Source organism: Hypanus sabinus, chromosome 2 (genome assembly GCF_030144855.1).
Source record: "Hypanus sabinus isolate sHypSab1 chromosome 2, sHypSab1.hap1, whole genome shotgun sequence".
Lineage (NCBI taxonomy): Eukaryota > Metazoa > Chordata > Chondrichthyes > Myliobatiformes > Dasyatidae > Hypanus > Hypanus sabinus.
The window spans coordinates 32,506,043-32,524,474 of NC_082707.1; the positions used below are offsets into that span (position 1 = coordinate 32,506,043).

At 45.6% G+C, this 18,432-nt stretch overlaps 1 protein-coding gene across 1 annotated transcript in view; it reads right to left on the reverse strand.

Moving 5' to 3' along the window:
* Nucleotides 1–18,432, reverse strand: part of nyap2a (neuronal tyrosine-phosphorylated phosphoinositide-3-kinase adaptor 2a) — a 198,647-nt gene that overhangs the window by 93,243 nt on the left and 86,972 nt on the right. The window contains exon 2 of the mRNA XM_059963176.1: nucleotides 17,438–17,895. Coding sequence (XP_059819159.1) covers nucleotides 17,438–17,895 — 458 coding nt within the window. The remainder of the gene's footprint in view (nucleotides 1–17,437; nucleotides 17,896–18,432) is intronic.

Sequence of the window (18,432 nt, forward strand, 5' to 3'; positions counted from 1 at the left end):
GAGAGAGAAACCGAGTTGACACTTCAAGTCAACGACCTTTCGCATGCTTGTTACAGATACCTTCCACATTATCACAGCGTACCCTATTCATATTCCAAAACTCAATCCTCTGCAGTATTTTGTTTATACGTTCATTAAAATGGATCCAAATTCCGACTGTGTTTGGTGAACATTTTTTTCCACCAAAGTTTTGAAAAGCAACCCTGAGTCTGGTTCTTGATCTGTCTTCTGATTGGCAGTGTTATCTGCAGTGTGTTTCTAGGTCTGCTGGTGCAATACGTGAAACAGGGCAACTCATTGGTGGTGCCTTCCCCGGCTGGCACTCTGGCACTACCTACTGATGACAGCCCAGCTTAGCCAGTGTATTTGTCTTAGGCAAACGCTCTTTTGAATTTCCATGTAAGTGTACTCAAAGAACTTGTAGATGCTTCACATATTGCAGACAGTATCTACCACAAGTTTCCCAGTAGATACTTGTAGCATATACTGTAAAGTAACGGGGACATAAGAGACTCTGAAGATGCTGAAATAATGGGCCATGTTCCTCTAGTCAAATAGCACATTCTCGGCTGCAGGAGCACGTGCTGAGGGACGCACTCAAACTCGGTGCAGCCACCGCAAGGGCCTGGTGGGGAAGGACCACAGTCTAGGGTCCTTCTCCCGTGGGAGTTGAGGTGTGAGGGGTTGGGAGTATACCCCCGAATGTAAATATGAAAGAATAAAGTGCCGCATGGGTGGCAAAACATTAGAACTTTGAAAATGTAAAGACAGTAATGGTACCAACTGTGAAGAATTGAAAGTCTTTGAATGGTTACTGTATATACTTTTATTTTGGAATAAAGTATATTTTGTTTAATAAAAAAAAAGTATAAAACCATAAAGCAGCTTCTAAAACTGCTGTAACACAAGCAATCAATATCGGGATAAGGAAAGTACAGGCATTTTTACATGTATTAAGGGAAGTTTATAGATTTATTTACAGCATTTTCTGAGAATACTGTCATTCAAGGTTTGTCCAGGATTTTGATATCTCACGTGAGCTTTTCAATTTTGTCATTGGATTGGAACTGTTTATAGTGATATTAATTAGAAAATGTTTAAGCTGTTGACTGGGTATTCCATTGTGCCACATTTTAGAAAAGAATTTCACCTTTTCTAAATAAATGCTTTATTATCAGCGCCAGAAATAACATAACACCTCATAAATTCAACAGACTAACATTGACAGTAGTAATTACTACACTACTGTTTTTTAAACACACAATCCAAAGGTAATCTTCCATATTTCAAATCTCTTGTGCAATATGAATATATGAATAATCATGATAGGCTTTAGTAGGATGTATGCATGGAAAATCAGAAGTGACATTTTTAAACAATAACTTCAATAACTAAAAGCAGGGTATAATTTCTCCTGAAGGTGGAAACGTCGCATAGATTATGTCAAAGCATTAAGAACGTGCTCATTTTCAGTGGGGTCTTGAAATTGAATTATGTCACAGAAAGCCTTGCCTTTGTCTTATTTGGCCATTATCATCTATCTCCATTGCCTTTTTGCAGATGCTATTACTTAGATCGTTCCTACTTTAGAGGCTCTCTCAGTGAATCACCCATCGATTTTCTTGAAGTAAATTGTGCTGTCCCAATGCTTTCAAAAGCTGGCTGCCTGAAGAACGACGAGCTCTCTCATAATAAAGAAAGAAAGGGAAGTTTAGTGGATGACTTTAATGCATCATCACAGGAAGTTTACAAGCGGAAAAATTAAATTAATAATTAAAATTAATAATTAACAAAAATTAAAACAGTGTGAACAAAGATCCTTAATGAAGTCGATTTTCAAAATGAAGATATTGAAAGCATTTTTTCAGTGTTGCAGTGCAGTAAGAACAAGATCTTTTTTGCTATTTTGGCTACTTATCCAAATGATGTTCATAATCATTAGGCCTGTTTGAAATAACATTTGTGCAGAATTAATTAGAACAGCAACTAAAAATGGTTCTGATTGAGGTTAATAAAAAAAAAGCTGTGGGTGGGTCTCTTTAAATACCAAGTACGTAACAGAGAAAATTATGTTATCCACAGCTGCATGAATAAGATTGATCTGATACCTAATGTGCAGGGATAATATTCATACATTTTACTTACTCTGTAGAATACTAAAGCAATACTTTAACATGTCTTCCTGGATCTCCTTCCTGCTTTTTCTACAATAGAGTTGTTGGAGTATAATTTTAAATACTCATGAGGGGAAGGAGAGAGTAAAAGCCAGGTAAAATTCTGTGATATTTGCTGTGGTAATAGCATTGAGTGTAATACATCTGCTGCTTTGGGGAGCTAGATCTGCTCATGATATTTTGGCAGACGGTCGGAGTTAACATTGTCCAAGACTGGGTAATGAAACAGCCAAATGAAGACCAGTGCATTCCAGTCCAGCAGAATATGTATTTTAACAAACAGCTCATGGGCAAGGAGGAGGTACTGCTCTTCCTCACAGGTCTCTGTGCAAATCTTCTGAATGGAAACCTAGCCCACCTCCTCCAAACCCCCGACTCCTCTCCACTGACAGCTTTTACAATCCTCCCTGGTTACCTAGAATTGTCACAAACCTCTCTTGGCTGCATCCTTATTCTTTCGGTTTTGTTTATCGCCAGCATACTCTTAGTGGTTGGGCAAGAAACAGAACAACTGATGCACCATCAATAACTCTCCGAGACGTGAGGCGGGATATTGGCTTTTATTGGCTGGAAGAAAGAACAAGCAGCAATTGACCACCACACTACATCCTGGAGACTGAGGGCAGGGCCCAGGCTCCAATCGCCTTTATACCGGGGTCCGTGGGAGGAGCCACAGGAGCAGTCAGCGGGGGGGGGGGGGGGTGTCAAGACAGGTATATGTAGTTCACCACAACAACATACCAAAAAGGTACTATTGCTTACTGATTTATTTAGAGATCAATCACAGCAACAGGCCCTACCAGCGCTACAAGCCTGCGATGCCCAATTAACTAATTAACCTATACAGTACATCCTCGGAATAGGAGCACCCACAGGAAGCCCAACCTGATCACAGGGAGAACACACAGATTCTTTACAGACAGTGGCAAAATTGAAACAGTGGTACTGTAATAGCATTATGCTAACCGCTATGCTGCAGTTGGTTTAATTGTACCCATGCTCAGGGTTATTCGTTAGATTGTAATCAGTGGTGATAATGCCTTGATTTTAATTTCCACTTGGTTGTACTGAATGCTTTCATCATGATGCAATAATATGATATCATCTAATTAACCCTTCATTTCACTCTTACCCGATGGGGCTACTCTTTAGACATTAGTAGACTAGTTTAATATGCTCATGGATTACTTTGCACCAAAGTAGAAGAACTTGCTTACTCTGGCTAAACATGATGAGATTATGGAATTGATCTTTCTGATGTATTGTACAATCATATGAAGTGAATAGAGTTATGATTCATCCTTCTTTGATTGCCTACTGATCTTAAAACTGAAGAGCTTAGAGATTTATTATCTGAGGGCCCTATCATTTTACCATGAAATGAGTCCCAGCACACTGATTTATTTCATTGTACTTGCCCTCACATTGAGAATTTCTCCTTCAACTCCTCTCATTTCCTCCAGATCAAAAGTGCCTATGGGCACCTCATGAGGTGAAGCTTTGCCTGTCTTTTAGTGGGATATGTGGAACAGTTTTTGTTTCAGGAACAGCCAGACCTACCTCCTAAACCCTTTCCAATATATTGGTGATGGAATTGACGTTGCTTTCTGCATGCAAACAGAGCCCGAAACTTTCCTTATTCCTGTTGCCATTTTCAACTGTCTCACCTTCACTTGATCCATTTTGACTCTTCCTTTCCCTCTCCTTCCTCTATGTCTAACTTAAGAGATTGCTGGCCACAAACGTCCATTAAAAGCCCACCAGCTCCCACAGCCTCCATTCTGTTCTCTCAGTTCCTTCATTTACATTGATGATGAGTCCTTCTATATAATTATCTCTGAAGTATCTTCCCCCTCGTGTGTCTTTCCCCTTTAATAATGGTGGACAAAGTCCTTGTGCAAACCTCATCCATTTCCCACATCTTTGATCTCCTGGTTTCTGTGACGTATCAAGCTGTGTATATCACTTTCTGCAGCTTCTTACACTCACAGGCAGAAGATGATGCATCCATTCAGGATACTTCCTGTGGTGTAGCAATTAAAACTGGTGAGAGTCAAAGGGGACAAGCCATATATCTTTGCCCTCCGGAGGAAGTAGAGGTGCTGGAAGTTTTCTGAGCCATTAGGTCAAGCACATACTATTGTTTCCCATCAAGAAGGGTCTCCACTTCTTTCTCAATAAAAAAAAGCCAGTTCCCCTACAGAAGTACCCTCCTCTGTCTGGCAGAACTGGTCCTCACCCTTAGCAATTTCCCCTTTGGCTCCTCCCACCTGCTCCAGACTTGAGAGTAGCTATGGACACTGGCATGAGTCGCAGCTATGCCTGCCTTTTCATTGGCTACGTAGAACATTCCATATTCCAAGACCTCTCCAGTAACACTCCCCAACTCTTCCTCTGCTACTGCATTGGTGTTGCTTCATACACGCATGCTGAACTCAAACCTACTGATTCCTACAAACATCTTTACTGTACCTCTTCCCAATCTGTGTCCTGTAAAAATGCCATTTCCTTTTCCCAGTTCCTTTGTCTCTGCTGCATCTGTTCCCAGAATGAGGCTTTCCTTTCCAGGGCATCAGAGATGTCCTCCTTCTTCAAAGAATGGAGTTTTCGTTCACCATTGATGTTACCCTCACCTGCATCTCCTCTATTTCCCAAACATCAGTGCTCACCCCATCTTCCTGCTGCCTTAACAGGGATAGAGTTCTAACCACCCCATTAACCTTCACACCCACACATCATTCTCTGCAATTTCTGCCATCTCCAAAGGAATCCTACCAGCAAACATACCTTTACCTTCTCCTGACTATCTGCTTTCTGCAGGGAACCATAATTACCTTGTCTATTTGCCCATCCCCACTAATCTCTCTCCCAGCACTTACCCCTACAAGCAGCCAAAGTGCCACACCTGCCTATTAACCTCTTCCCTCACCTCCATTCAGGGACCCAAACAGTCCTCCCAGGTGAGGCAACTTGTGAATTTGCTGGTGTTGTCTGTGTATCCGGTGCTCCCAAGGCTGTCTCTTCTACATTGGTAAGACTCGCTGTTAATTGGGTGACCACTTCGTCAAGCAACTGCGCTTCATCTGTCAAAAGCAGAAATTCCCTGTGGCCCAATATTTAAACTCCAATTCCCATTCCGACATGTCAGTCCAAAGACTCCTTTTGTGCCATAATCAGGCAACCCTCAAAACTGAAGAGCAAAACCTTATATTCCGTCTGGGTAGCCTCCAACCTGATGGCATGAATATTGATCTCTCCTTTCAAAAAAAAAAATTCCCTCCCCCTCTTCTAATTTCAACTTTGGCCTTTTACTTCTTCTCTACATGCCTATCACCTCTTCCGCTGACCCTCCTCCTTCCATTTCTCCTGTGGTCCACTCTCTTCTTCTATTCAATTTGTTCCTCTCCACCATTTACCTTTCCCACCCACCTGGCTTCACCTACACTTTTTACTTTGTCCTCCTTCCCCTCCCCCCACCTTTTTTATTCTGCCATCTTCTCTCTTCCTTTGCAATCCTGAAGAAGAGACTTGGCCTAAATTGTCAACTGTTTGATCATTTCTATGGATGCTGTCTGAATCTGCTGAGTTCCTCGAGATATGTGTGTTGCTTTGGATTTCCAGCATGTGAAGAATTTCTTCTGTTCACAGATGATTGTTGACGTTCAGTCTTAGGAGGTTGAATTGATCAACTCTCTTGACCTTGACACCTTTTATGTAGCAGTTCCCCCTTACTGAAGCCAATGACCAGCTCTTTCGTTGTTAGCACATCTTGTCGATAGTTTCTCAACCTTCTTCCCGCACTCTAATTCACAGTGATGTGTGAGATACGGCCCATTACTGCACTACCATCTGCAAACCTACAGATGGAGTTCGATAGCTCACTCTTCCCCTCTGCCTGCATCAGAACTGGTCATTTCTGCCAGTGATCCTTCCATAATTTTGGCTTATCTCTCTGCATTAATGTAGACTGGTCTGCTGGGCATGCCTTTCAACCATAACAAAAAATAGAAGCGCAATCTGCTACTAATTGCCTCATTTTGGTCTCACTCTATTAGAAATATTCTCTTATTCCCATATATCCCCACTTCCTCTGGAACTTCTAATTCCTTAGAAGTTTGCAAAAATTTGGCATGTCATCTGAAACTTTGAAAAACTTCTATAGCTGTGTAGCAGAGAGTATATTGACTGATTGCATCACAGCTTGGTATGGAAATACCAATCCCCTTGAATGGAAAAGCCTACAAAAAGTAATGGATATGGCCCAGTACATCATGGGTAAAGCCCTCCCCTTCACTGAGCAAATCTATCCAGAGCACTGTCACAGGAAAACGGCATCCATCATCAAGGAAACCCCCACACCCACCCATCCAGGCTATGCTCTCTTCTGACTGCTGCTATCAGGAAGAAAGTACAGGAGCCTCAAGACCCACACCATCAGGTTCAGGAATGATTATTACCCCTCAACCATCAAGCTCTTGAACCAGAGGGGATGACTTCACTCACTTTCACTCACCCCATCACTAAACTGTTCCCACAACCAATGGAGTCACTTTCAAGGACCCCTTATCTATGTTCTCTATTTTTATTACATTTTCCAATGGCACTACATTGATTGGCCTTATTTCAAACAATAACAAGGTGGCCTACAGGGAAGAAGTCATCTCTCTGACACAGTGGCATCAAGAAAACAACCTCTCCCTCAATGTCACAAAGGAGCTGGTTGTGGACTATAGGAGGAATGGAGACAGGCTAACCCTATTGACATCAATGGATCTGGGGTTGAGGGGGTAAACAGCTTTGAATTCCTCAGCATCCACATCACCGAGGACATCAAGTTGTCTGCGCACACCAGCTGTGTGGTGAAAAAGGCACAACAGCGCTCCTTTCACATCAGACAGTTGAGCAAGTTTTGTATGGGCCCCCAAATCCGAAGAACTTTCTACAGGGGCACAATTGAGAGCATCCTGACTGGCTGCATCACTGCCTGGTATGGGAACTGTAATTCCCTGAATCAAAGGACTCTGCAGAGAGTGGTGCGGACAGCCCAGCACATCTGTGGTTGTGAACGTCCCATGATTTAGGACACTTACAAGGACAGGTGTGTAAAAAGGGCCCGTAGGATGATTGAGGACCCAAGCCATCCCAAACACAATCTGTTCCAGCTGCTACCATCTGGGAAACAGTACAGCAACATAAAAGCCAGGACCAACAGGTTCGGGGACAGCTTCTTCCACCAGGCCATCAGACTGATGAACTCACGCTGATTTGAGTGTATTTCTACGTTATGTTGACTGTTCTATTTATTATAAATTACTATGATTGCACATTTAGACGGAGATGTAACGTAAAGATTTTTACTCCTCATGTATGTGAAGAATGTAAGAAATAAAGTCAATTAAAATCGAATTATTTATTTATTTAATATGATTGTTTCTTTTTTTCTCTTTCTTTATGTATTTGTGCAGTTTGTTGTCTTTTGCACATTGGCTGCTTGTCGGCCTTGTTGGGCATGGTCTTTCATTGATCCTGTTGTGTTTCTTGTGTTTACTGTGATTGCCCAAATGAAAAAAATCTCATTGTTGTATATGGTGACGTATATGTAATTTAATAATAAATTTACATTTGAACTTTGAACTGAAATCTGATTTCTTTGCTCTCCTCTTCAGTTCTGTTGAAAGGTGTCAGACCTGAAAAGTTAAATCCATTTTTCTTTCAGTGAATGCTCTCTGACCAGCTGAGAGTTTTCAGTATTTTCCATTTTTATTTCAGTTTTCTTGTTATTAGAATTTACAACTGTATGTTGAAGTAAATAAGTACCTGATTACAGTAGTTTCTTATAATTTTGTTGAAACAGAAGAAGCAGTGCGATGTATATAAATGTAAATGAACACTTACAAACTGAGCGCATCGTGTGTTCTGACTTTTGACACCTTGTTGGTTATTAATTGCCAATTACTGCCTTCATTAAAGGATGTTTTCTTGTAAACTTGAATTCAGTAACAATGCAATAGCAAAGAGATGATGGACACCACAGAAAGACTGAGTAATACCATCACGGACCAGATGCAAAAGCTGGCCACTTGCTTCGATATATAAAATTGCTGATCCATCAAAGAGGCAAGTTAGCCATTTATATTATTGAATTACAAGTCCATTACTGTCTGTCATTTATTAATAATAAATGTCTAATTTATGATTGCTTCCAAGATTCCCAGGTGCTTGACACAGATATCATCACTATTCAGCATAACAGAAGGTGCAAGCTAGCAAGAGGAAGCCAGTCTTTTCGGGCTTTTTGGCATTCAGTTACATCTCTGACCTTCTGTTTATTATTATTGTTATTTACAATTTGCACAACTATATTCATATATTTATATTTGTGGATGGTGTTTCCTTGAACATGGAGCTAAAACGCTGGCAGAAATTGTCCCTGTGCTCTTGAACCATGATGTATTGATGCCTCGAGGGCAGCCACCCAGTTAAACCAACCTGTCAAGTGTATTGGTGATGTAACTTCCTACCCCACCTCACTCAGAGATCGAAGGGCCCCTATCATTCTTGTTCTGTGCCTCAGTTAGAATGAAGCACTGAGGGAATGAACAGTCAGAATCCACAGAGGACTTCCAAGGAGCAAGTTGCTTCAATGTCTTTCTCTGACTTCATGTCCTCCAACTTGCCATTAGCATGTTCAAGAGACGTGCAGAGAAAGCCAGAATGCACCAGGTACACGATGGTCTTGGGCGGGTACAAGTATTTATAGTAGGCATGATTTAAAATTGAATTAATCCCATGAAACGGTGGCTGGTTATACACTGACAACGAATGCTGGAACCAATAGATCAATTAGTGGAATTCAATAATAATTAGCAAAGGGTAGCAAACAGTTCCTTTGTACTCATCTTTTTTTAAAGTTTTGAAATATTGATCATATTGGTTGCCATTGCCAAATTTTCAGTAGACATGGCCTATTAAAATTCACAATATGGCAGATGATTTCATTGTCTTCACTGTCGAATTCTGTTTAAGCAATGGAACAGATTCCGATATGAGATGTACCTAAAGTTTTTGTTGTTTCAGAGCAAACTGTCACATGGCATCTAGCAAAGCTATTTCTGCCATTTTTAAAAATTATATTTCAGTCGCTATTACTGTTCAAAGGTCTGAAAACAGTATCCAGAACAACATACCCCACAGGACTTTGGGGCAGTTGATGAGGGTAAGATGGGGGGGGGGGGGTTACAAATCCTACTGAATGAACATGTGGTGAACTATGTGCCTGTCGGGACACGCCCCTGCTGACTGCTCCTGTGGCTCCTCCCACAGGCCCCTGTATAAAGGAGACCTGCGGCCTGAAGATCGGCCTCAGTCTCCAGGACCTTGTATGATAGACACTCACTCCTGGTTCCTTCTTCCAGTCAATAAAAGCCGATATCTCGCCTACGTCTCAGTGTGAGTTATTGATGGTGCATCAATTTTATTGACTGGAAGTTTTAAAACATGGAACCCGTTTTGCGTCCGGACCGGTTGGATTTGGACCCTCAAGACCCTGACGCAGCTCTCGCTTTTGAACACTGGCTTGCATGCTTCCAATCGTACTTGGCGGAGCTTCGTGCGACTGAACCCGCCGTTATGCACAGAATCCTACTCTCGAGGGTCTCCTCCAAAGTTTACTCCTTTATCCGGGACCTGCCGACCTACGAAGGGGCACTGGACGCCCTCAAACGACAGTACCTGCGGCCGGTGAACACCGTCTACGCAAGACATCGCTTAGCTACCCGGCAACAGCGGCCTGGCGAATCGTGCGCTGAGTTTCTCCGAGCACTACAGACACTCGTCCGAGCTTGTGACTGCAAGACGCTCACGGCAGAACAGCATGCGGAGCTGCTGGTGCGAGACGCCTTTGTGACGGGACTGAGGTCAGTGTACATGCGCCAGCGGCTGCTGGAGAACTCGGATCTTACCTTAAGCTCGGCGATAGAGATGGCCAACGCTCTAGAAGCTGCGCGGCATAACGCCGACGCTGTCCAGTCGCGCGATTCCCCGCCGGTTTCGTGGACGCCTCAGACCCCGCCACCGCCGGCTCCCGGGAGCGAATTCACCAACGCCGCCGCCAGTCGCGATTCCACGAGCTCCCCGACCCAGACCACGGCTGTGGCCCGTAAGAAACTCGTGCCTTGTTATTTCTGTGGCCAAAAGAAACATCCTCGACAATGCTGTCCAGCGCGAGAAGCGACCTGCTCCAGCTGCGGAAAGCGGGGCCACTTCGCCAAGGTCTGTAAGTCTCAACCTCGAGCGGAGTGCAGCGCTGCGGGTGAAACGTGGGGGCCGCCATCTTGCATGCCGGGATGTGGGCGGCCATCTTTGTCGACGTCAGCACGCCCCGCCCCCGATCCTCGGATGCTGACCGGGTACCCCGGATGTGAGCGGCCATCTTTGTCGGCGTCAGCATGCCCCGCCCCCGACCCTCCGATGCTGACCGGGTACCCCGACGGCGATCCAACTCTGGCCACTGTGACTCTCGACCAAAGCGCCCCACACCAGCTTGCAAGATCCATGATGGACATCCAGGTGGAGGGGCATTGGACTGGATGCCTGTTTGACACGGGCAGCACTGGGAGTTTTATTCACCCGGACACAGTGCAACGCTGCGGACTTGCAACGCGGCCGGTCAGTCGGAGGTTCCATTTGGCCTCTGGGTCGCAGTCCGCAGACATCCGGGCGGGTTGTGTAGCGACTTTGGTGGTGCAAGGCACAGTATATCGGGACTTTGAACTGCTGGTCATGCCTAATCTGTGTGCACCTGTGCTATTGGGGCTGGACTTCCAGAGCCATCTCGAAAGTGTGACTATGGTGTACGACGGGCCCCTCCCACCACTCACTGTCAAGAATCCTCAGTTTTGTGGGACTTCTTCACATACCCCGCTACTGACCACACACACACACGGACACACACATCCCATCCAGAACCAGGCCAACAGCTGCGCTACCAACACTTGCAGCCTCTCCACTCTCAAGATCCCTCCCCCACCGCTGTTCGCCAACCTGACCCCCGACTGTAAACCTGTGGCAACCAAAAGCAGGAGGTACAGCGCGGGGGACCGGGCCTTCATTCAGTCGGAGGTGCAGCGGCTGCTCAGGGAGGGGATCATTGAGCCGAGCACAAGCCCTTGGAGGGCCCAGGTGGTTGTTGTTCGGACTGGGCAGAAAAATAGGATGGTGGTGGACTATAGTCAAACCATCAATAGGTTTACGCAGCTTGACGCATACCCCCTACCCCGCATCGCGGATATGGTCAACCAGATTGCTCAGTATAAGGTGTACTCGGCAATAGATCTGAAATCCGCTTATCACCAGCTCCCCATCTGCCCAGAGGACCGCCCCTACACCGCCTTCGAGGCGGGCGGCCGGCTCTATCACTTCCTGCGCGTCCCTTTCGGTGTCACGAATGGTGTCTCTGTCTTCCAGAGGGAAATGGACCGGGTGGTGGACCAGTACCAACTGCAGGCCACATTTCCCTATCTGGATAACATCACCATCTGTGGTCATGACAGGCCAGATCACGACGCCAACCTCCAACGGTTTCTCCAAGTGGCCGCAGCTCTGAACCTTACTTATAACAGGGACAAGTGTGTTTTTGGTACCACCCGCCTTGCTATACTTGGGTATGTCGTGGAAAACGGGGTTATTGGGCCTGATCCCGAACGTATGCGCCCCCTGTTAGAGCTCCCTCTTCCCACCACTCTCAAGGCCCTCAGACGGTGCCTGGGGTTTTTTTCCTATTACGCCCAATGGGTCCCCCATTACGCAGACAAGGCTCGCCCCCTGGTCAAGTCTACCTCGTTTCCCCTCTCTGCTGAGGCCTGCGCGGCCTTCAACTGCATTAAAGCGGACATTGCCAAAGCTACGATGCATGCAGTGGACGAGACCACTCCCTTCCAAGTGGAGTGTGATGCCTCCGATTTCGCTCTGGCTGCTACCCTTAATCAGGAAGGCAGACCAGTAGCATTCTTTTCTCGCACCCTCCAAGGCTCTGAAATTCGGCACTCCGCGGTGGAGAAAGAAGCCCAGGCCATAGTGGAGGCTGTTAGGCACTGGAGGCACTATCTTGCTGGCAAAAGATTCACTGTGCTGACCGACCAGCGCTCGGTTGCGTTCCTGTTCAGCAACCAACAGCGGGGCAAGATCAAAAATGATAAGATTTTGCGGTGGAGGATAGAACTCTCCACCTACACCTATGATATCCTGTACCGGCCTGGCAGACTCAATGAGCCCCCTGATGCCCTATCCCGGGGAACATGTGCTAGCACACAGCTCGACCAGCTGTACGCCCTTCATGCACAACTTTGCCATCCGGGGGTCACCCGATTTTACCATTTTGTGAAAGCTCGGAACCTGCCGTACTCCCTGGAGGACATCAGGACGATGACCAGGGACTGCCAAATTTGTGCCGAGTGCAAACCGCACTTCTACTGTCCTGACACGGCACAACTTGTCAAGGCCACCCGCCCTTTTGAACGCCTGAGTGTTGACTTTAAGGGCCCCCTTCCCTCCACTGACCGCAATGTCTATTTTCTAAGTGTTATTGACGAGTTCTCACGGTTCCCCTTTGCCATCCCCTGCCCCGACACCACTGCCACGTCCGTCATAAAAGCCCTGCGCCAGCTCTTCACTCTGTTCGGGTATCCCTGCTATATCCACAGTGATAGAGGGTCCTCCTTTATGAGTGAGGAGCTGCGCCAGTACTTGCTAGCTAGGGGCATTGCTACCAGTCGGACCACGAGTTATAATCCCCGGGGTAATGGCCAGGTAGAGCGGGAGAATGCCACAGTGTGGAAGGCCACACTTTTAGCCCTTAAGTCAAACGGGTTGCCGGTCTCTCAATGGCAGGAGGTCCTCCCTGAGGCACTGCACTCTATCCGCTCTCTGTTATGTACGTCCACCAATGCTACCCCTCACGAACGCCTATTCTCTTTTCCCAGGAAGTCTGTCACTGGGACCACCCTACCAGTTTGGCTGACGTCCCCGGGGCCAGTGCTGCTCCGGAAACATGTGAGGAGCAATAAATACTCCCCGCTGGTGGAGAGGGTTCACCTTCTCCATGCGAACCCCCAGTATGCTTACGTGGTCTTGCCTGATGGGCGGGAGGACACGGTCTCCATCCGCGACCTGGCACCCGCAGGTGCAGCAGACCACTACCCTGAAGGCTCTCCAGTAACTGTGAACCCTGCACCAGAGGTGACACCGTACTCACCAGGCCCTACACAGACTCCTCACGACACTTGTATACCGGGCGTTTCGTACGCATTTATACCAGGCGCCTCGCACATGCATGAGGGATCACCGGCGCCTAGTGGGCAAGAACACGCGCAACCCCCGTCCCCTGTGCAATTGCCAATGTTGCCGGCACCTATGCGGTCACAGCCGGTGCTACGTAGATCGCAGCGACAGATTCGACCGCCTGATCGGCTTGACTTGTAAGAACCTTCGCTACATGAGGACTTTTTCAAACGAAGGGGGGGTGAATGTGGTGAACTATGTGCCTGTCGGGACACGCCCCTGCTGACTGCTCCTGTGGCTCCTCCCACAGGCCCCTGTATAAAGGAGACCTGCGGCCTGAAGATCGGCCTCAGTCTCCAGGACCTTGTATGATAGACACTCACTCCTGGTTCCTTCTTCCAGTCAATAAAAGCCGATATCTCGCCTACGTCTCAGTGTGAGTTATTGATGGTGCATCAGAACATAAAAAAAATACTTTTGCTCTGTGTTGGTAAATGAGTGATGCATTTCATTGTCCACTTGGATCCTGAAATGCATATTGTGAAAATGGGTAAAAATGTATCAAACGAAACACAATGTTTTTCCATTTGTAATTATGTACTGGAAGGGGAAAGGTGCAGTTCCCATCAGGATCTCTGTGTAGAACTCAGAACTGCAATGCCACTGGCACACCAACTGCTCCGAGGTGTGTCAGAGCCCAAAGGGCTCTCCCCTTTGGAGGTGAGACTAAGCCTGCAGGACTGGGGAAAGGGTTCTGTGGGTGTGGAGTGACTGTCTATGTGCTTAAGCACCCGCTGTGCAATAATTGTGTTCCACCGGATTGATTCTTGCCCCAACTGTGATCCTAATATACTGTGAAGAGCAGGCTGATCAGAAAGCTAGAAGCCTGATAAGCACTCACAGTTGGATCCAAATTGTAGGCTAACATCAAAAATAGTATCAAACATAGATAGAGAGGAAAGCCAGAGGCTTTTTGCCGGAAAATAACTAATACATGGAAGGCATAATTTTATGGTGATTGGAGGAAAGTATGAGGGTTCACAGGGGTAAGCTTTCTTAACTCTGAGAGCAGTGAGTGTGTGGAATGAGCTGCCAGGTGTGGTGGTAGAGGCAAGGGAATCAGGTGAATTTAAGATGCTCTTAGACAGGCACATAGACAGTAGAAGAATGGAGGGGTACAAGGGAGGGAATGGTTAGATTGATCTCAGAGTAGGTTAAATGGCCAGCACAGGGCCTGTAATGTGCTGTGTTCTATGTACTACAGTAGTGTTGCCACACAGTTCCAGCGACCTGGGTCTGTCTGTGTGGAACTTTCACATTCTCCCTGTGGCTTTCCTCCAGGAGCTCCAAGTTCCTCTCATATGCTAGTACCTCAGTTGGCACAGTGAGGGGCAAGAAAAGTAGCTTGCAAGGAAACTAAGTGGGGTGGCGATGTGGCACCAGCAATCACCAACTGGGGTTTGATTCCCGTCGCCATCTGTAAGGAGTTTGTACGTTCTCCCTGTAACCTCCCGACTTCCGAAGATGGAGAGTTAGGGTTAGTGCTTTGTAAGCATGCAATGCTGACACAGGGAGTGTGGTGACACTTGTGGGCTGCCCAGCATAATCCTCACTGATTTTATTTGACGCACATGACACATTTCACTGTGTATTTCGACATATGTGTGATAAATAAAGCTAATCTGAATAGTAATGTGTGAATGTTTTGTCACCCACAATGGGAAAAGGCATCTTTCTGTATCATGAAAAGTAGCAGAAATATGAAGAATAAATAATAGCTCTTGGAAAAGGTTGAAGTATAATAGATCAGCCTGCTAAGCATTAGTTCAAGGTGTTGTATCATCCTTAAATTATGTCAGATTAAGCAAAGACTGGGGAATAATGAGGGAAAATGAATGAGTGCTGACAAGCTGTGAGCAGAAAGCTTTTCCACAAAATGACCTGAGGAACAGCACGTCCTAGCCAACAATGAGGAATGGCAACCGAGTTGCATCCTGTCTGAGGAGCAACTTCAATCAGAAGAGGAACAAACAGTACAGGTAATAAGAATGCAAGGAAGTAGGTGTGTGCCTCTCAATCCTTCAGGTTTGCTCCATCAACCAATATGATCATGGCCGATATAGCTTCAGGAATACAAGATAACTGGAAGCCATAACCTGACATCACAGGTAGTTGGGTCTGTAAAGAAAGCTTTTTGCACATTGGACTTCATAAATCAAAATACTGAGTTCAAGAGATGGGATGTTATGTTGAAGTTGTATATGACATTGGTGAGGAATTGTGTTCACTTCTGCCTACAGGAAAGATGTAAATAAGACTGAAAGAGTGCAGAGAAAATTTACAAGGATGTTGCGGGAACTTGAGGACCTGAGTTATAAGGAGAAGTTGACTAGGTAGGGACTTTATTTTCTAGAACATAGAAGATTGAGAGGAGATTTGACAGAGGTACAGAAAATTATGAGGGGTATATATAGGGTAAATAAAAACAGGCTTTTTCCTACTGAGCATGCAACTAGAGACCATGAGTTGAGGGTGAAAGGTAAACTGTTTAAGGGGTATATGAAGGAGATCTTCTTCAGTCAAAGGGTGGTGAGAGTGTGGAATGAGCTGCCACTACAAGTAGTGGATGTGGGATTGATTTCAACATTTAAGAGCAATTTTTAATAGGTACATGTATGAAAGCGATATGGAGGGCTATGGTCCGGGTGTAGGTCGATGGGACTAGGCAGATTAAAGGCTCAGCAGAGTGTAGAATGGCTGAAGGGTTTCTTTCTCTTCTGTAGTGTTCTATGACTCTATGATTCTATTATTGATACATTCTACGCAGTGCTTTAAAATCTATTGTCTATTGTCTTACCTGAGTGAGCTCAGGGCAGAAATCGCTACATTTGTCTGGAGGTGTAAAACATTCAGTCAGTCTGCAGAAACATTGCAGTGAAAGGGGAAAGGTTTTGGATTTCAACCTCTGGAAAGTAGACCATGCACTAGTCATATAACAGGAAGTTCTGCGGTCACCGCACACTTGTGGATGCGTGAAAACATACACCTCTTTGCCGTCATGCACCACTCAGCCCCCCCTTGGGTATAACAGCGGTCATACAGCTTTCAAAATATAAATTGATTCATTTGATCAAATAGCTGTTACAGATCCTGGACCCCAGGAATTACTTACTGAGCCTCTTGTTATCTTTATAAACAGATTCCATATGACTGGCATTTCAGTAGTGACCCTTTCTCCTCAGTGTGTACTGAATCACCACGTTAACCAGGATCAAAGTCAAGGTTATACTTTTGACAAGTGAAAAGGATGTCATAAGCATGTATATGGGAACAAGCACAATCACTTTTGGGTTAAGTCTAGTTAATTCATCTTATACATGTGAATACAACAATTCCAGATTTTTTTAAACTTCTCTCACAATATTTCACAGAACAATGCAATACAATAAAAGTCACGCTTTGCTTTGCCATACAGGGGGTAGTTTTGAACTGGTGAGTCATATTCCAGCAGGAGACGCTAACCTGTTGGACATTGGCCTGCACTGGACTTTTATCAAGACACATCCACAGTAATGAAACAATTGCATAAGAAGTCCATGTGCAATGAATCCCCCTGCATTATCAGTTTACTTCAAGAGGGCTGGACATTTTGTTGGTGAATTTAAAGGCAGATTGTTAACCGGGAAGTGAAATTAATCAGAGGACACATTTTATTTGAAAGTGTGGGAGGAACAGGGACATGTAGGCTGTTCAGCTCAAGCCTATTCTGATCTTCATTTGGATCATGATTAACTTGCTTTTCAAATAGTTTTACCTGCCTTTGTTTCATATCAGCTGCTATCTGTACCAAGCAAAATGTTGACTTCTTTAACATCTACATGAAGTCAAATAGGAAGGAATAGAGAATGGAGACCCTTTTCAACCTTACCCACTTACACAATCTCTGCAGAGTTCTAATATTCACTTGTATTTAAAGATTTACTCACTTGCATTTTTTTCAAGCTCTTTCAGTGTTGTTCCCATTGCCGCTGGCGTCCCTCCGATTCCAGCTGTCACTGCTGTTCCTCCTGATCCCGAGGTCCCCTCCGTGCCTGACGTCCCTGCTGTTTCTGGTGCCCCTTCTGCACCCAGAGGCCATCCTGTGCCAACGGGTGCTCCTCCCGGTCCTGGTGACCCCGTCAAGCCAGCATTCACAGTTTCTGCCGAGATGCTCAGCTTGGTGCTCGGAGCCCGCTTGGGCTTTGGAGGCGGTTGCTTGCGCACGCAGGCATGACTTTCATCGTCGCTGCCCCCAACCGAGTGAAGTGACTGTGACCTCACTGAAAAGCCACTGGCACAAGGGTGTGGCAGACGGTCCTGAGGAGCAGGCAGGGTCATGAACCCCATTCGAAAGTGCTTGCCCATGCAGGTGCCCTCACCTCCTTTTCCTACATCTCCGCCTAGCCTGGAAGAAAATCAACAACAAATCATTACGTGCTTGGAGAGGATTCTGCATGTTGTTTCCGATCAACTTTACATTTTATTTATTTAGTGAGACACAGCGTAGAACAGCCCACTGAGACGTGCTGCCCAGCAACCCACCTATTTGACCTTAGCTCAATCATAGGACAATTTCCAATGACCAATTAACCTACTAACCGGTACGTCTTTTGACTGTGAGAGGAAACCAGAGCACCCGAAGGAAACCCACATGGCCATAGGGAGAATGTACAAACTCCTTGCAGATGGCGTTGGAATTAATCTCCAAACTCCAGCATCCTGAGCTGTAACAGCCTAGGCTCTACTACCCTAGCAACACCAATTTACAAAACCAATTTATTACTCCCTGAAATATAACAGAATATGGATTTCAGCAAGGTATTTGATAAGGAACCCCATGCAAGGCTTATTGAGTACGTAAGGAGGCATGGGATCCAAGGGGACCTTGCTTTGTGGATCCAGAACTGGCTTGCCCACAGAAGGCAAAGAGTGGTTATAGATG